Consider the following 15530-nt stretch of genomic DNA (forward strand, 5'->3'; position numbering starts at 1 on the left):
GGTTTGTTTTTGTTTCCTTACCCGCAGCTTCTTTCTGAGCGCACGCGCCTATCGGGCACGGCCAGCGATGTGCTGAATTCCATGGCGCCCCGTCTAGGCGACAGGTTTGCGCCGCTTGTTCCTATTTTTGTGCCGCCCTTGCTACAGATTTGTGGGCGTACCAACAAAGTGGCCTTGCGCCGCGCGGAGAAGAGCTTGTATCTAATTTGTCGACACTGTCACTTGCCTCAAATCGTGCCCTATTTACTGCATGCCATGCAGGAGAAAGCTGCGACTTTGCGGTCCTGCGCGGCGGGATCTTTGGCTGTGCTACTCGAGGTATGTGGGGCTGACGAACTTGAAAGGCGTGTCGCGGGTATTGAGCATGCTATGCAGGCACTCGTTACCGATGCAAACCCCCAAGTTCGCGCCCTGGGTCGGCAAGTCTATGCCCAGTACGCAGCATTGTGGCCTGCTCGCTGCGAGAGGTATGTGTTTTTTGCTCATTTAGTTTTTGTGAGACACTCTCCGCAACAGCGCAACGATACCTGGCGACTGTGCCGCCTGCCAAGCGCGAATCGGTTGACACGGAAAGCCCGTCGACCGCTGCAACGGACGCCATTGGCATGCGCAAGCGGGTAGAGCGCATTGGTGACCCAGGAGTGACGAGAAAAACTCCGGTGCAGGAGCGAGTGCCTCTGACGAGGCCATTGTCTGTTCCGAAGGCAGGCATTCTCCGGGAGCAAGAAAAAGAAAATATCGAAAGGCCCTCACCCAAGGAGACGACGCGCGGGGCCCGGTCTGAAGTGACTGGCTCTCGCGCCCACTTTGGACCCATGCCATGGGCTGATCCGTTTCAGGAGACAGGGATCCCGCCTTTGCCGTCGCGCGGCTCGAATCCCAGCGATGGAGTAGCATATCGCTTGGCCTTAGCGCGAGAGCAGGCACGCTTGCGCTCGGCTCAGCGTCAAGGTATCGATGCAGCTGATATGGACATGCAAGGTATGAGATTTGGATCTCGCGCCCTTGTGCGCTCCTCTGCATCAATCGGAAGTGCACGACGCATCGTGCGACCACGAGCCGCTGCTGAGACACCGTGTAAAGAACGAACGACCACGCCAAAAAACCCATCAACCAGCCCATTGGATATACACAAGCAAGGCGACTTTACACCCAAAAGGCGGCCATTTGGTGTGATCAACGCGGACCGCTCGCCGCAGGGCCGTACGACCCCGCGACAAACCGAAAAATATATGTCCATAACGGATGGCAGCCCCTGGGCCAGAATAGATACCTAATGTACACTACATATTTCTCATACTGCATGGTCAGAAAACCCCTGGCATACCTTCCAGAAAGTCGGCTGCCATCAAACTGTCTGTCAGCTGCAATATGTAGGATCGACGTACAGTTCGAGCGCCAGCTCAGGTGGTATCTTGCGCTCAAAGTCTTTGATAGAAAACTCAGAGCGGTCCTGGTTACGCGCGTGCCACTGAAGGTATTCGACCACCTTTTCGAGTACTTGACCGCTAAAGTCAGAGGCGCCTCTACCTACCGAATTTGCAATTGACAAACACCGCTCTGTGCCTCCGAGAAACCGCCTTCCTCCATAGAAAGCATGGTTTGGATAGTTCCACTCAGCATAGCCCATTCACGGTCAATCACAAAACGATAGCCATCCTGAAGTAAGATTGAACACACGCACATCGCTTAGCAATGTGACCCATTCAACCATTGTGCGGGTGCAGGTCGACCAGAGTTGCATCTCAGGTCCGTGCAGATTCTTGGCATATTTCGGCCGAAACGTTAATGGATTTCCGACGTCGCGAAATGCTTGACCGATTCAGATACAGTAAAGTATCGGCTTTACTAGGACTGGCTTACAGACCGCTCCGGCACAATGAGCCATGCCGGAGCCTCTGCTCATGAGAAGGTCACAGCATCCAGCGATGATGAAATTCAAGAAAATTCGCAAAGAAAAACTGCGACCAGGCATGGATCTGGCCGCTACAAGTGTCAACGTTGTCACAAATCTTTCGCGAGAGGTATGCAGAGGGGCCGGCTAACATCCAGAGGATCTTCTCAGAAGGCATCAACATCGGGAGGCCCGTGCGCTGGCAAATCCCTCAGTGGATCGCCAAAAAAGTTGCTATGCTTGTGCCAAGAGCAAGGCACGATGCGACTTGGCGTACCCTCAATGCGGGCGCTGCCAAGCCCGTGGAATCAACTGTGTTTATGCACCTCATACTGGCAATCCTAACGCACGGCGTGCACGGGAATGGAGCATGTCTGCGTTCCAACCGTCATGGACAGAAGAGTATAGCCAAGACGTGCGTGCTGCATCCTATTTGGTACCACGTTCATCCAGCCACGCACTTGATGTCGATATCAAGCGTCGTTCGAGCGACAGCAGTATATGGTCTTCGTCAAAAAATCTCCCCACATTCTCGATGATGGATACATCGGGCGATGAAAGTGATGGCAATCGCACCACCGACTCGATCGAATCCAGCATGACGAAGTTGGATTGGGTAGAATCTTCAAATGAGAACGTGAGCTTTCCAAATGCCAGAGTGTCGCAGCCGCAACTTTCTTCGACCGTTCCTTTTTGGCCAGCGCTCTCCACGGGTGTTGGTCCCTCCGTCGCAACTGTGCCATCCTCCACGATGGAGTCTGCCTCGGCTCCACAGTCAATGTTGTCACAAATGAGAGCGCCCATACCTAGCATGACAGGTGCTTCTCTTGTTGCCCCGACTAATGCGACCAAGTCAATGATGCTAAACAGGACTGGAAAGCTTGCGCTGGATACCAACTTTCCGACTATATCTCAGCCGAACGAACAAACGCCAAAAGCGATGCCCCAGCTCACCCGGCTGTGTACATCGAATTTGAACTTTCCTGCAGGCCTTCAAGTGCCTATCACACCGAGTCGTAATTTGGCTTCGGCACTTTCGCCGGGGAACTCTATCGCCGGGGCCATCACACAAGACTGGAATACATGGCTAGACGAGCCTATTGTACCGTCACCCATGTATGAGCAGGGTCCATGCACTGGCTGGAATGGTCTCATATCTGCGACGGATGCTTCTCGTACGCCCACAGCGAGAGACGCGCAAATGCGCACCGATAATGAAGCCTCGGACAAACAAGCAAGCATCGATAATGAAGCGAAAAAGTCTTTCGAGACTTCATCGCCTGCTTTTATCAGTGCCATTGACTGGTGGAGACAGGACACTAGTGCCCAATGGCAGTTTCACAAGTACACTATGGCCCACTTTCCTGTCTCGCATATTCTGCGAGCGGATGACCCGAAATCTACCCTATCGCTTTCTGTAATGTCAAGATTTCTAACTTATTGTTCGTTTCTGTTTCTACGTGAGCCTAGTGCGCCACATCCGCCCTTTTTGCACCGCAATCTGCTAATGATAATGAAAGATCGCTTGCCAGCTCCATTGGCCATTGCGAGCTCGGTGCTGGCTGCCCTTGCAATGCGCCTTCCTACAAGTGAAAGTTGGATATGGCGTCTTGTCGGTAAAGAACTTTCATCTGTTATTGAAACAGCTCGTGGTATCCTAATCAAAGTCCGCGAAATTGAGCAAGGAAAGTCCTGGTTAAAAGGTATAGAGCAGCCTGCAACCAGTTTCGATGATGCTTGGGAGCTTGTGGGTATTGTTCAGGCGCTGTGGTGTTACACGGTCGTGAGTGTATTTGAGGAGGTGAGGTATCCTATGAACTTGGCACCCGGGTCGCCAAGGTCTGCAATTGGTCGAGAATGGTACTCTCGGCTTATTCCGGAAACGATTGATATCCTGCAAGCAATCGTAAGCATTCTGGCTCGAGAAGGCCTTCATTTGCAAGAACGCGCCTGGGAATCATGGTCCAAGTCTTTGCAGCAGGATACTGATGTGAAACCATTTGGCTTCCTTTGGTGGAGTCTGTGCGAAACGATTCGTCGTACGGTACTAGCAACGCATGCTCTATTAATATTGTTGCGGCATTTACGCATTGGTTGCAACAAAAATGAATCGACCAGTCTCCTAGGATACCCTCCCTACCCTTCTCTCGTATATCCCGTCAACTGGGAGCCTGTCATGGCCCTCAAGCTTCCTGTCGTGGCTGATATTTTCGATGCAAGTAATGAAGCCGTATGGCGCGTACATCTAGAGAACGCCATCAGTCATTCGTCCAACGAAACTTTTTCCTTGCATCTCCTCATCAATAATCGACCTAAATTCTTCGAAGATCGAAGCTCCGAGATGAACACGCTGGTCTACTCGTACTTCCAGGAGCATGATGAATTTACCAACGTGTGCCTCTCAACCATCTTTGGTCTCTCCAATAGTTTATAGTGTTTAGTCAGCGCGGGCCTGCGATATGGCTGCAATCCGCGCCCTCTCCACGCCGACCAACAGCATGGGTGCGATCGCTTATACCACACTCGGCGCCCTGGCCGCTGTCTTATTATATGGGGCAGGATACCTTGTGCTTTCCGGTTGGTGGTAATCATACTTACGGAAGGTTCTGGTGACCAGTTTGCCGTGGGCACATTTCTAGAGGAGGTGAGCCCGTATGTGTGGGCCAACACGGGTATTGGTCTGTGCATTGGCCTTAGTATCATTGGAGCTGGATGGTTCGTCATGAATGCTTACAATGTAGGGGTATCTTTATTACAGGCTCTTCGATTCTGGGCGCGGGTGTGCGGTCCCCTCGGATTACGACCAAAAACTTGATTAGTATCATTTTCTGCGAAGTGGTCGCGATCTATGGCGTTATCATGGCTATCGTATTCTCTGCAAAGATTTCAGCGCGCCTAGAAGACGGTGCAAATGGTCTTTGGACCCCACAAAACTATCTCACCGGCTACGCACTATTTTGGGGCGGTCTGACAGTCGGACTGTGCAACTTGGTGTGTGGTGTGTCCGTGGGTATTACGGGTGCCAATGCTGCGGTGGCTGATGCGGCCAACCCGCAACTATTTGTGAAAATCTTGGTCGTTGAGGTATGTGCATTATGTTGACACTCCAGGTCTTTAGCAGCATTCTTGGTCTCTTTGGCTTAATCGGTACGTGCTCGAGTCGACTGACGGACAGTGGGCCTCATTATGGTGTGTGCTAGAGTGACTAATGACAGACCGGCAACGCAGAAGAATTCAAGTAGATTACACGTACGACAAACCATGCTACAAACCGGTATTATGTTAGCTGCACTTGTGCTACGGCCCCGAAAAAGTCAGTGACTTTTACGTCTTTCAGTGGTTTGCCAAATAGATCTTGGCGAACAGTCGGCGTGGAATATATGTTCTGGCCTTCGAGATTTGAAAAGAGATCCTGTAAGGTCTGCGAAGACGTGCGGGTGACGCTTTCCATGAACTCGAGCACCGCACGCGTGTAGCGATCGATTAGTGGGACACCCACAGCGTAATCGTTGCTAAACGAATAGGAATTCTGGCCCTTCACGCTGCTGGTCATCGCAAGCACATTGGGGCTGTAGATGCGCGAGGCCATTGTACTTGCCTGGCATGTATCAATCATAAAAAGCAGCTCGTGATATCGGCGCTTCTCCCACATTTGCTCGATGGCATCAGCCAGGTCGTAGGCGCTAATCTCCTCGGCATCTTGAAATTTGAGGAACTCGTCGCCGCCATGGCCTGTCATGTACAGAAACACATTCGAATGCTCGTCTGACTCGAGCTTCTTGGAGCGCGGGGTATGCACAGGCACGCGACCTGTCAAGAGCCTTAGAAGATTGGGCACAGTCACCTCATAGCCGCGATAGTCCACTTCGACGTCGTCTCCATACAAGTCAATGTCATGGTGGCTTTCTGACCAGACGGACCCTGGGTAGGGATTTCGAGCATTACATGCGACATCATCCGCCAGCATGAGGATAATGTGACTGTCCGGCATTCCCAACCGTTTCACAGTGCGATACATGCCCAGAACATTGGCCATGTGCTGAAGTCAGTGGACAAAAGCACGCACACGATAATTGAACCAGAACTTGGACGTACAAACAAGGACGGCCCAATTATTTGTATGGACACTGGCACGGGCGACGTATGGCCCCGGTTCATCCAAGTCTGTACTTGCTTTCTGGAAAAACTGCTGGACGGCCTGAAGGTGCTCGGCTGGAAGGAATGTCTCAGGAGAGAAAATCGGGAGTGCACCCAGAAGAATAGCCATGAATGCTACTACAAGCGCGAGAAGAAGCGCAATGCGCCGGGTCGTGCTACGCGCTACACGGGCCATGAAGCAGCGGAGCGGGGCAAACGTCTCGCGGACGCGCCGAGCTGTAAGTGGAGGTGCTGTAAGTGGAGGTGTGCACTATGCATGAGCCTGGGCTATGGCTGGGCGCTACGCCTCTCGTCCCAGTGGGCCTTGGCGAATGTGGCGGCCACAATGAAGGGGAATACAATCGTAGCATCGCAGTACACTTTTACAGTATCGCCTCCGTTTTCTTTGCTCTTGAGTTTGCCCCAACTCACTGCCTCGTCAGGTCGCGCTCCGCTGTCGGACCCGTCGAACTCCTGGCCGGTATTGATGTAGACGCCAAAGTCTGCACCATTACGGAAGAGCATAGCATTGGCAATCTGATGCTTGCAAACACCACCACCTAGAATGATAATGCCTGCCTTTTTTGCCTTGACGCTGATGTCATTTAAGCGCCGGATGTCTCGCACAATGTCGATGGTCAGGCCCGGGTTCTTGTAGGAGTGAAAGTAGATCATATCCCCGAGGGATCCATCTGTAAGTGCAGGGCAAAACACGGGAATCCCATTTTTTGCGGCCCAATAGTAGACACTGCGCTCGTCGTTGATTTCGTGTCCTAGACGCTCAATAACACGGCTGGGCGTCCACGCAAATTTTTCGCCATTCTCCTCTGGTGGCGCCGTATCTTGCTCGGCGCGCATCTTGTCGAGGATTGGCATGACCCAGTCCTCAAACTTGCAATAGTTGTCGTTCGGTACAATCAGGTTGCCAATGCGGTTCAGCCCCTGCTTGCGGAGGGACCAGCCATCCAGGTGAAATTGGCCGAGATAGGTCGGACCGAGACATTTGATAAAGTCTTCTTCGACGCCTCCCGCCGTGGTAACAATGCCCGAGACATACTTGTGCTTCACGAGGAAGTGAATAACTTCGCGCAAGCCGGAAGAGATCAGGTTCGAGGTGTAGCCCAGCAAGATGGTGCAGCGAACGTTGTTGGGGTGGCGCGGGTCGTTTTCGGACAAACCTGCTTCCTCCTCACTCATTTGAAATGCCGGATCATCACGAAGGCGCCAGGTACGCTGAGTGAGTACGATGCACATACCATGCGCTCGATAATTCGCACGGCCTCCGCCACGGATGTGCCTTGGAAGCCAATGGAGCCCATGCTGCTCATGAGTGCAAACGCATCTCGGGGGTCCTGCGTGTCAAACTGTGGACCCAGAGCCTGCGGTGTGTTCTCTGGGAGGGGATCCGAGCGCATGAGCACGGCAGACTGGGCCGCCGAGGGCATCTCGCCGGACGCCTTGGGCATGGCTCGACAAAAACGACCCAATTAGTGGAGGAGCTCTATGACAAAGCCAACTCAATTTGGAGGGCAAAAGGCCACTGCGGATCGGTCACCGACAGGACGTCCTTATCGTGCAGGCCCAGTTGCGCAAGTGTCAGCTCGAGATTCGCGCGCGTTGCCTCTTCTAATGCAGGAGGGGCGGTATAGTAAAGAGGTCCCTGATCGCTGGATACGGTGGGCCGCTTGCACTGGCTGATGGTGAGTGGGGGACACGTACATATCGGGCAGTTCCCGTAGGAGATCCACGAGGCTCTCGAGGGTGTCGGCGCTGCGCATCGCGAGTGCGCGCGAGATGCTACCGCAGACCGGACAGTCGGGGCGCCGGGCATAGTCGAACGTATAGGTATACATGCCTTCGTTGCCCGCATACATCATGTAGTTGTTGAGATAGGGTGCGGTGGACGTGGCGATCTTGAAGGCTTCCTGCGTGCATGCAGCAGCAATAATGGCGTTCGTGCTGGCGACGGCGGGGATGATGTTCTTGATGACGCCCTGCGTGAGTGACCAGTTAATGCCGTCAATGTGGAAGCCCTGAGCGCGGGCCAGCGCCGTATCCATGACCCACTGGATATGCTCGGGGTCGTCGGTATCGAGTTTCTGCCCGGGGCGCACGCGCGGCCACTCCAAGACGCTGGCCCACTCAATGCAGTGCTCTGGGAGACGGGGCGTGTTGGCGATTGTGCACACGGGATAGACAGTGCGCTTCGGCAGCATATCCAGGCTGCATTCGTAGCAGCTGGTGATGGTGGGCAGGATGACGCGTGCCTGCCCTTTGAGCCCCTCTGTGCCCCCGTCGATGAGGGGCTTGAGCGACTCAGGACGACTTTCGTCGACCATATTAACGAGTGTGGCATTGATCCAGCGCCGTGCCTCGACTGAGTCGAGGCCGCACACAATGAGGTGGAACTGCATGTAGAAAGCCTCGTCCTTGTCCTGGATGCGACACACGTGCGGTGTGATGTGTACGCCAGGCACGCGCTTCTGCACAAACGCTGCAGCCGTTGTCGACTTGGGCTGCCCGATGTCAGACTCGCGGAAGAGGAACTGCCGGTTCAAGTTCGACACATCAATGGTGTCCATATCAATCACGTCCATGTGTCCGAATCCCATCATGGCAAGGTTCGCCAAAATCTCGCATCCAAGGCCACCCGCGCCGACTACAAGCACACGACACTTCTCGCGCAGGAACGTCCGCGACGTCGCTGGGTCATGCGGTCCGAGCGCACTATGGGCGCACGCACGCGACAGGAGCGTGTCGACCGAGCGCCGCTGGAGCGACATGGAGGCGGGGTGGAGGTTTCTAATGACGGTGCTACAGCTACGTGTGGGGCTGGGTGGCCGTGGCCGGGGACATGTTGGGGGGAACCGGGGGGACTGGCGGAGGGGGCGGCAGCTTCACTGATGCAAAGCGACCAGACTTGTGCGATGAATTTGATTTGGGCGAACGCGAGAGCCGCTTCCAGAACGACTTGGCATCGTCGTCGTCCATAGAAAGGTCCGGACTGACCTGCGTGGTCTTGGCCCGGCGGCGCGAACGCATGCTGTCACCGTCATCGCCACGTATCTTTTTGCGGAAGAAGCCGCGCAGCGGCTGACCCGACTTCTTGTGCGCATCATCTGGACCATCGTCCATGGATAGTTCGCTGGTGAGACCTGCGTCGGGCTCGCCTGCTGCGTCGGCCGGCACAACCGGAGGCACAGGCGCAGCAGCGTGGCCTCGCGGCCGGCGGGGCGACGCTGAGGCAGGCGACGTGGGGGCAGGCGACGTGGGGGCAGGTGGCGCTGGGGCAGGCGACGCTGGGGCAGGCGACGCAGGCGTGCCATCGCGACGCACGCTCGCTTCGCGGCGCTTTGGCGAGCGCATCGACGAGCTAGTGCTCGGTCGCTCCGGCGAGCTGTGCAAGGGACGTGTGCGGCGCGCACTCTCACCCGACTTGCGCGCACTGCGCGCCTCGGTCGTGTCTTTGGTTCGCGGCGTAGCAGGCGTATCCAGAGTCGGGCGCAACGACAGACCTGGCGTGGGCACAGTCGGCGGAGGCGATCGCAGCGCAGACACCGGGCTCGCCGGCGCCCCGTGACTTGCCTGCGAAGTGATCGTAGCCAGCGTCACTGGCGCCGGTGCACGAGCCCCCGAGAGCGGCGGCGTTGCGTACGGGTTCGGCTGCGGGCTGACACTTAGCACAGGCGAGAGGTATGCAGGCCACGACGCTCCGGTGGCCACGGGCGAGACAGGCGGCGGCACAGTAGGCGCGGGGCCATGGGCACTCACGTCCTGTGCGTCGTCCAGGCCAAGGATGCGGCGCTGCTGCTTCACAAACATCTGCACGGTGCGTGCCTTGGCCGTGGTCGAGAGACGACTTGTTGCTGTGTGTTCCCGTAGATTCGCCACGGACAGCTCGTCGCCCGAGGCGACCTGGCGCACTGCCACATGCGTCAGCGGCGTGCCCAGCATCGGATGACGCAGCGGCGAGGTGGTGCTCGACTGTGAGTCTTTCTCGCGGGCTTTGTGCTCCCAGCGAATCGCCTCGTAGAATTGCACATCGCTCTCACGTTCCCACACGGCCGGGTCATCGACTTTGACGTCGATCATATCTTCGTCGCGCATCATGCACTCAAGGCAGAACCCGCCCGGCGGGCGCTTCACATCGGGGCCCGTCGGAAGAACGAGTGGGCGGTTCTGCAGCTCAAACGGCGCAACGAGACTAGGCTGCGGCTGCAGGCCAGGGTAATCACGCGCTGTGCGTGGTGCCATACGCGGCGGCGAGCTGGCAGCAGGCGCGGAAACGGGCGAAGTAGTAGGCGCAGCAGCAGAGGNCACGGGCAGGCGAAGCAGCAGGCGCAGCAGCAGGGGCACGGGCAGGCGAAGCAGCAGGCGCAGCAGCAGGGGCACGGGCAGGCGAAGCAGCAAGTGCAGCAGCAGAGGCACGGGCAGGCGAGGCAGCAGGCGCAGCAGCAGGGGCGCGGGCAGGCGAAGCAGCAGGCGCAGCAGCAGGCGCAGGGGCCCTGCTTGGCGTCGAGCGGGTGGGCGTTGCGTTGCTCTTGCTGGCACCCCGTGTGCTGGGTGTGGGTGGCGTTGTGGGCGGATGCGACGTCGACACACTCGGCACGTACGTGCCGGGCAACGCCATGGATGGACCGCGCCGCAGAGAGGACAAGGGCGAATCGTTCGATGGCCCCGAGCCTTGCGCGCGCTTCTTGGACGCATGCGACGGCGTCGACGGTGCAGGGGGCGTTGACTGGACCGGGACACTCGTCACAGGCACCCCCTTCTTCGATGGCGTGCCGTCTACGGCACGGAGCGGCGACGTGTCCTGCGCAGGCGAGCCCAGCATGCGCAGTACGGGCGACGAGGCCAGACTGGTCAGGGGCGGGCTCAGTGTGCCGGGATGCCCGGTGAGCTCGCGCGCTGCCACAGGTGAGGGCAGCGCCGGCGGCGTCGGCACGGCACCGGTGTCCGGCGCGCGCGGCGTCAGCGCCGCCGGTCCACCGTTCACCTCCGAGTCGTCGTCCTGCGGCTCGAGCATCATACTCGCCCACTCATTCCCCATTGACTCTGACACCAGAGGGCCGCCACCCGGCATGGTCTGCAATGATACGTCGGGCTCGTAGTGGGAGCGCGTCATGCCCGAGGTGTCGGGCGAGGGGTCCCTGGTGACAGGCGTCGGCTTCTCCAGCCAGCGGCGCTGGAAGAATGCGGCCGCACCGGCGACAGCGGCAGGCGATGCGTCGAGGCCGAGGCCAGGTGGCTCTGACGAATGCGACGACAGGTCCGCACGCGACGACGTGCTGCCAGGCCGTCGGAACGGATTCGAGCCGGGCCGTCCTCCTTTCGTGGGCGAAGAATCGAGCGACGCGGTAGGCGTCGCTTGGGTGGGCCTTTGTGCCCGCGATGCGCCCTGTCTCGTGGGTGTATTCGGTAACGATGGCTGGGACGCAGGTGGATCAGGCGCAACCGCGCGAGGCACCGGCACCGGTACGGGCGGCAGGCGCACTGGCGAGGCGAAGACGGACCACGGACCCTCGGTGCCTGCGGATGGAACAAACGATGGCGTCGCGGGGGGCAGCGTCGCGACGGCCGACGACTCGCGTGCTGCGGGAGGCGTGCGCGGCGGGGACGTCGCAGGCGCTGCGTGGCGAGGTGCGTCGGCCGCGCTGGGCGCCTCCGTCTCCGCCACGGGCTGCTCGACTCGCTCACTCGGCGCCGCGGCCAGCTCCTGTGGCGCCGCCGGCCCTTGCGCCGGTGCCTCGTCGATCGCAGCGCGGGCCTCGGCCGGCGCACCGGTCGGCTGCATGTGCGTTGCTTGCATTTTCGGGCCGGTACCTGGTTCAGGCAGGACCATATCGTGGTCCTTGGACGGCGGCGTAGGCCCTGCCGTCTCGACGGTCGAGGCCATATCTCCGGCGGACGGCTCGTCGGCAGACTCGTCGGCAGGCTCGGTGGGCGGCGCGGAGGGCGAGAGCGATAACTGCTGCAGCTCTGCCATCGGCGCATGATACTCCCCTGCGCCGACCGGCACCGAGGTCGGCTCGGGGGGAGGCCGCGCCGCGCCGGATGCGGCAGCGCGCGGCGTGCTTACGGTGCGGGGCGTCGACGTGCCCCGTGTGAGCGTCTGGATCGACATGCGAGCTGCATCCTGGCTCGACGTTTCAGAAGCGACGCGGCGCTGCCTGGGCGATGACACAGGGGTACTGAGCCACGGACTGCCCACGGAGGTCGCCCGGGGCGAGTCGGTGCCGCCTCGGCCACCCACGAGTCGAATCTGCGATTGGTTCGGCTCCTGCGGCACAGGCGGGCTCCTGAGGGGCGCCTCAAACGCCGACTCACTCGAGGCGTCGTCGTGCACGACCACGGTGCCCGCCGACGCGTCGGGCTCAGGGTCGCCCCACAGGCCCAGCGACTGGGGCTCGAATGCATCGAGCGTGTCGAGCGCTGACGTCCAGTCAGCGAGGCCCGGCTGGGGCGGCGTCGGTGGCTTGGTACTGTTGCGCGCGAGGCCTGGGATCGGCACAGGCGGCACGGGCGGCTTGTCGGGCGACAGGGACTCTGGCACTACGCGCGACGACGTCTTGCGCACGATCGTCACGGTAGATACAGTGCGCCGCAGCGCGGGACGCGCGCGCGGCGGCGAGCGGGTTTTTCCCCACGACTCCAGCGGCGGGGTCGAGCCATTCGGCAGGGGCGACGCGCGTGTGCGCCGCACGAACGAGTGCGGCGTCGGTGGGCGCTCGTACGGAGAGGGGATCTCGTCTTCCGACGAGTCGTCGGACGAGAAGCGCCGCATGGAGAGGCGGCTCGGCGTCTCGACTGGCGCGCGAGCGACCTGCTCCTTGGCCTTGGCCACATGCAAGGCGGCGTCCGCGGGCATCGGCGGCACGCCGGAGCGCGAGCTCATGCGCGGCGAGAGAGCGGACCCTGGTGTGTCTGCGTCGGGGAGCGGCGACGACGCATGCGCCGCGCGCCGCAAATCCGGCAGGCTGGGCACCGCGCGCCGCGGCGACGCATGCCGAGCGAGTGTGTCGGCGCCGTCGTCGAACCGCGGCGACATATGGTGGCCGAGATCGAGACGCAGCGATGACGTCGAGGGCGAGTTGAGCGCCTGCGCCTGCGCTTGCAGCACGTTCTGCAGTGCATTCGGCGGCAGCGGCGGGTCAGCTCGCTCCGGGTGCGAGAGCCACATGGCATGCTCGCTTTGCTCGAGCCGCTCACGCACTCGATCGGCCATGGGATCTGCCCATGACGGCGAGTCGGACCGGTACGTGTAGCTGTCCATCCACACTTCCCCGCCTCGTCGTGCTCGACCGATGGATCGTCTACAAACCGGCCGCTGCGCCCGCCTGCGTTTGTTTGTCGAGGCTCCACGCCACGTGATTGGACCCCCGCGCGCTCGCGCGTGGCCCGACGCGGGGCGCGTTCGCCTACATGCCTAAGCCACTACGGGTCATCTTGACGGTGGCCAGCACAGGCTCCGCACGGCCCTTGGACTGGCCCAGGCCCTCGCCTGACGTCCATCCCATAGACCGCAGAAGCTGGTGCCCGATGTTGTCCTCGGCAATTTGCTTAGCGCCACCGCCCACTTGTGCCCCCTCGCGGTGCCGCGGCGCCACGTCGATGCGCACGCGCCCGCTGCGTCCGAGGCCGCGGTGATCGAACGTGTCGTCGTCCATAGTACCGAATGGTGTGCGGACGAGGCGCGACACGCGCTTGTGGTCCACAATCGTGCCTGTGCGCGACGTCTTGTACAGGATCGGGCGCCGCGCCTGGCCCTGCCCGCGGCTCTTGGACTTGAGCGCGTAGGCGTCCGCCATATTATGCACCATCGCACGATCGCGCTTGCGCATGGCCGGGAGAGTGAGCGTGGTGTGCTCGGGATCGCTGAGGAAGCGCACGATCCACTCGTTGATCTGCGCGAACGAGTCGGGCGGCGCCGTGGCGGCCGGCGCGTCATCGTCGACCAGTGCCTTGAGCGCAGCACGCCGCTCGCGTGTTTCCTCTTTGCGCTGCTTCTTGCTCTTTTTCGTTGTCTTCGCGTGGCCATGCGTGTTGGGGAACGGATCAAAGGCGGCCGCCTGCCGCGCGGCCTGGCGCTGCTGCCTCTTGGAGGCCTTGCGCGAGCGGTCCTTCTCCCACTGCGCCTGGAGCTCTTCGGCCCAGAGCATGTCCTGGGAATAGGGCGGCGCGCGGGCGGCTGCGTGAGTGCGCGATACGTACCTTTGGCGGGCACACGCCCCTTGTCCGACAAAAATGCGTCGCTCCCGAGGTCACTGAGCGCAACGTCCTCTTCCTCACTCTCAGGCGAAGCCCCGACGCGCTGCAGCATGCTTGCGTGCCAGTCGTCGATGTCGTCGCTCTCCATGTCGCTGTCGGACCCGCTCTCCCATGCCTCTTGCTCGCGCTCGTGTGCGTCGATCGCGATATCTTCCAGCGTCGTTGCAGGGCCAAACGGATCGGTCGCGATCCCAGGCATGCCCGGCACATCCAACGTCATATCGCCCAGCATGGCATTCTCGAGCCAGTCGGCGAGAATGGCGTCTTGCTCCGACACCGGCTTCCGAGGCGCCTCACTCTCAAGGATCTGGTCTGCGAGGCGAAGCGACAGAAAGTCGTCGGTCCAGTCGGAGCGCGGCGCCTGCCTCGCACGCTTCGGCGAGCGAGCAGGCGCGCTCGACGCACTAGGTGGGCCGGACGCAGGCCGAGGTCCATCGCGCGAGGACCCGGACTCGTTGGCAGTCCTGGACTTCGCAGGTGGCTCAGAAGCTGGCGCAGCCGTCTTGGGTGGTGCCTTGGCGGCCGGCTTGGGCTTGCTGGCTGCCTTGGGTGCAGGCTGGGGCGCTGCAGCAGGTGGCGCAGGCGATGCATCGCCCTTGTCGTACACCCCCGACGCCTTGACAAACAGGATGGGGCGCCGCAGAGGATTCGCATGCTTGAGCATAGCCAGCACATTGTACTCTTTCTTCTCGACCACTTGCTGGTGCTCATTGAGGTACAGGCCCTCCATTCGGCGACGAGCCGGCACACTTTTCTCCACGGACTTGTGGGCCTCGATGACAATGTCTTCCTCGTCATCTCCATCATCGTCGTCATCGTCGTCATCGTCTTCGTCGCTATCCTCCATAGTCACATTCTCTTCGAGCTCCCAGTCCTGCTCGCGGTCTGTGGCGTTCAGCGCGCGCGGCCCGTTGCCGTTGCGGTTGGCGGCCCGGTAATCGAACGGAACGCGGTTCTGCGACGTCATAGACAGGCCGCCGCCACGTCCTCTCGCGCCGCGCGATCCGCGCCCGCGTCCGCCACCGCGCGAGCCGCCACGCGCGCCGCGCCTGCGCTCCGTGCCGGATGCGTTTTGGGTCATCTCTTTACCGTGCAGCTCAACAAACGCCATTAGGTCCATATCCATGCCCTGTGCATGACGAGGGCGGCCATGGGCGCGCCCGCGTGCGGGGCCGCCGCGGCCGCGGCCGCGGTGGCCGCCACGTCCTCGCGCCTTTTTCCCCATTGGGTC

General features: G+C 60.2%; 6 protein-coding genes and 1 pseudogene across 7 annotated transcripts; 2 read left to right on the top strand and 5 right to left on the bottom strand.

The window, feature by feature from the left end:
- The first annotated feature begins 81 nt into the window (after positions 1-81).
- On the top strand, positions 82-1175 carry MSY001_0547 (annotated as a pseudogene). The gene is made up of 2 exons: positions 82-467; positions 491-1175. Coding segments are annotated over exons 1-2 (1071 nt in total).
- A 185-nt stretch (positions 1176-1360) lies between these two features.
- On the bottom strand, positions 1361-1686 carry MSY001_0548 (uncharacterized protein; the record flags this gene model as incomplete). The annotated part of the gene is made up of 2 exons (XM_018885638.1): positions 1361-1508; positions 1535-1686. 2 exons carry the CDS (start codon positions 1684-1686, stop codon positions 1361-1363), a joined length of 300 nt encoding a protein of 99 aa, XP_018739174.1.
- A 2920-nt stretch (positions 1687-4606) lies between these two features.
- On the top strand, positions 4607-5094 carry MSY001_0549 (uncharacterized protein; the record flags this gene model as incomplete). The annotated part of the gene is made up of 2 exons (XM_018885639.1): positions 4607-4978; positions 5005-5094. The coding sequence occupies 2 exons, from the start codon at positions 4607-4609 to the stop codon at positions 5092-5094; spliced, it is 462 nt and encodes a 153-aa protein (XP_018739175.1).
- A 77-nt stretch (positions 5095-5171) lies between these two features.
- Positions 5172-6161, bottom strand: GPI8 (uncharacterized protein; the record flags this gene model as incomplete). The annotated part of the gene is made up of 2 exons (XM_018885640.1): positions 5172-5933; positions 5961-6161. 2 exons carry the CDS (start codon positions 6159-6161, stop codon positions 5172-5174), a joined length of 963 nt encoding a protein of 320 aa, XP_018739176.1.
- A 158-nt stretch (positions 6162-6319) lies between these two features.
- Positions 6320-8814, bottom strand: MSY001_0551 (uncharacterized protein; the record flags this gene model as incomplete). The annotated part of the gene is made up of 4 exons (XM_018885641.1): positions 6320-7219; positions 7288-7488; positions 7596-7657; positions 7707-8814. The coding sequence occupies 4 exons, from the start codon at positions 8812-8814 to the stop codon at positions 6320-6322; spliced, it is 2271 nt and encodes a 756-aa protein (XP_018739177.1).
- Positions 8815-8851: 37 nt separating this feature from the next.
- On the bottom strand, positions 8852-11156 carry MSY001_0552 (uncharacterized protein; the record flags this gene model as incomplete). Its single annotated transcript, XM_018885643.1, has 2 exons — positions 8852-10269; positions 10352-11156. 2 exons carry the CDS (start codon positions 11154-11156, stop codon positions 8852-8854), a joined length of 2223 nt encoding a protein of 740 aa, XP_018739178.1.
- Positions 11157-13449: 2293 nt separating this feature from the next.
- MSY001_0553 (uncharacterized protein) lies at positions 13450-15524 on the bottom strand (the record flags this gene model as incomplete). Its single annotated transcript, XM_018885644.1, has 2 exons — positions 13450-14219; positions 14243-15524. 2 exons carry the CDS (start codon positions 15522-15524, stop codon positions 13450-13452), a joined length of 2052 nt encoding a protein of 683 aa, XP_018739179.1.
- Positions 15525-15530: the final 6 nt, after the last annotated feature.

The sequence above is a fragment of the Malassezia sympodialis genome, genomic scaffold (assembly GCF_000349305.1).
Source record: "Malassezia sympodialis ATCC 42132 genomic scaffold, msy_sf_2, whole genome shotgun sequence".
NCBI classification, from domain to species: domain Eukaryota; kingdom Fungi; phylum Basidiomycota; class Malasseziomycetes; order Malasseziales; family Malasseziaceae; genus Malassezia; species Malassezia sympodialis.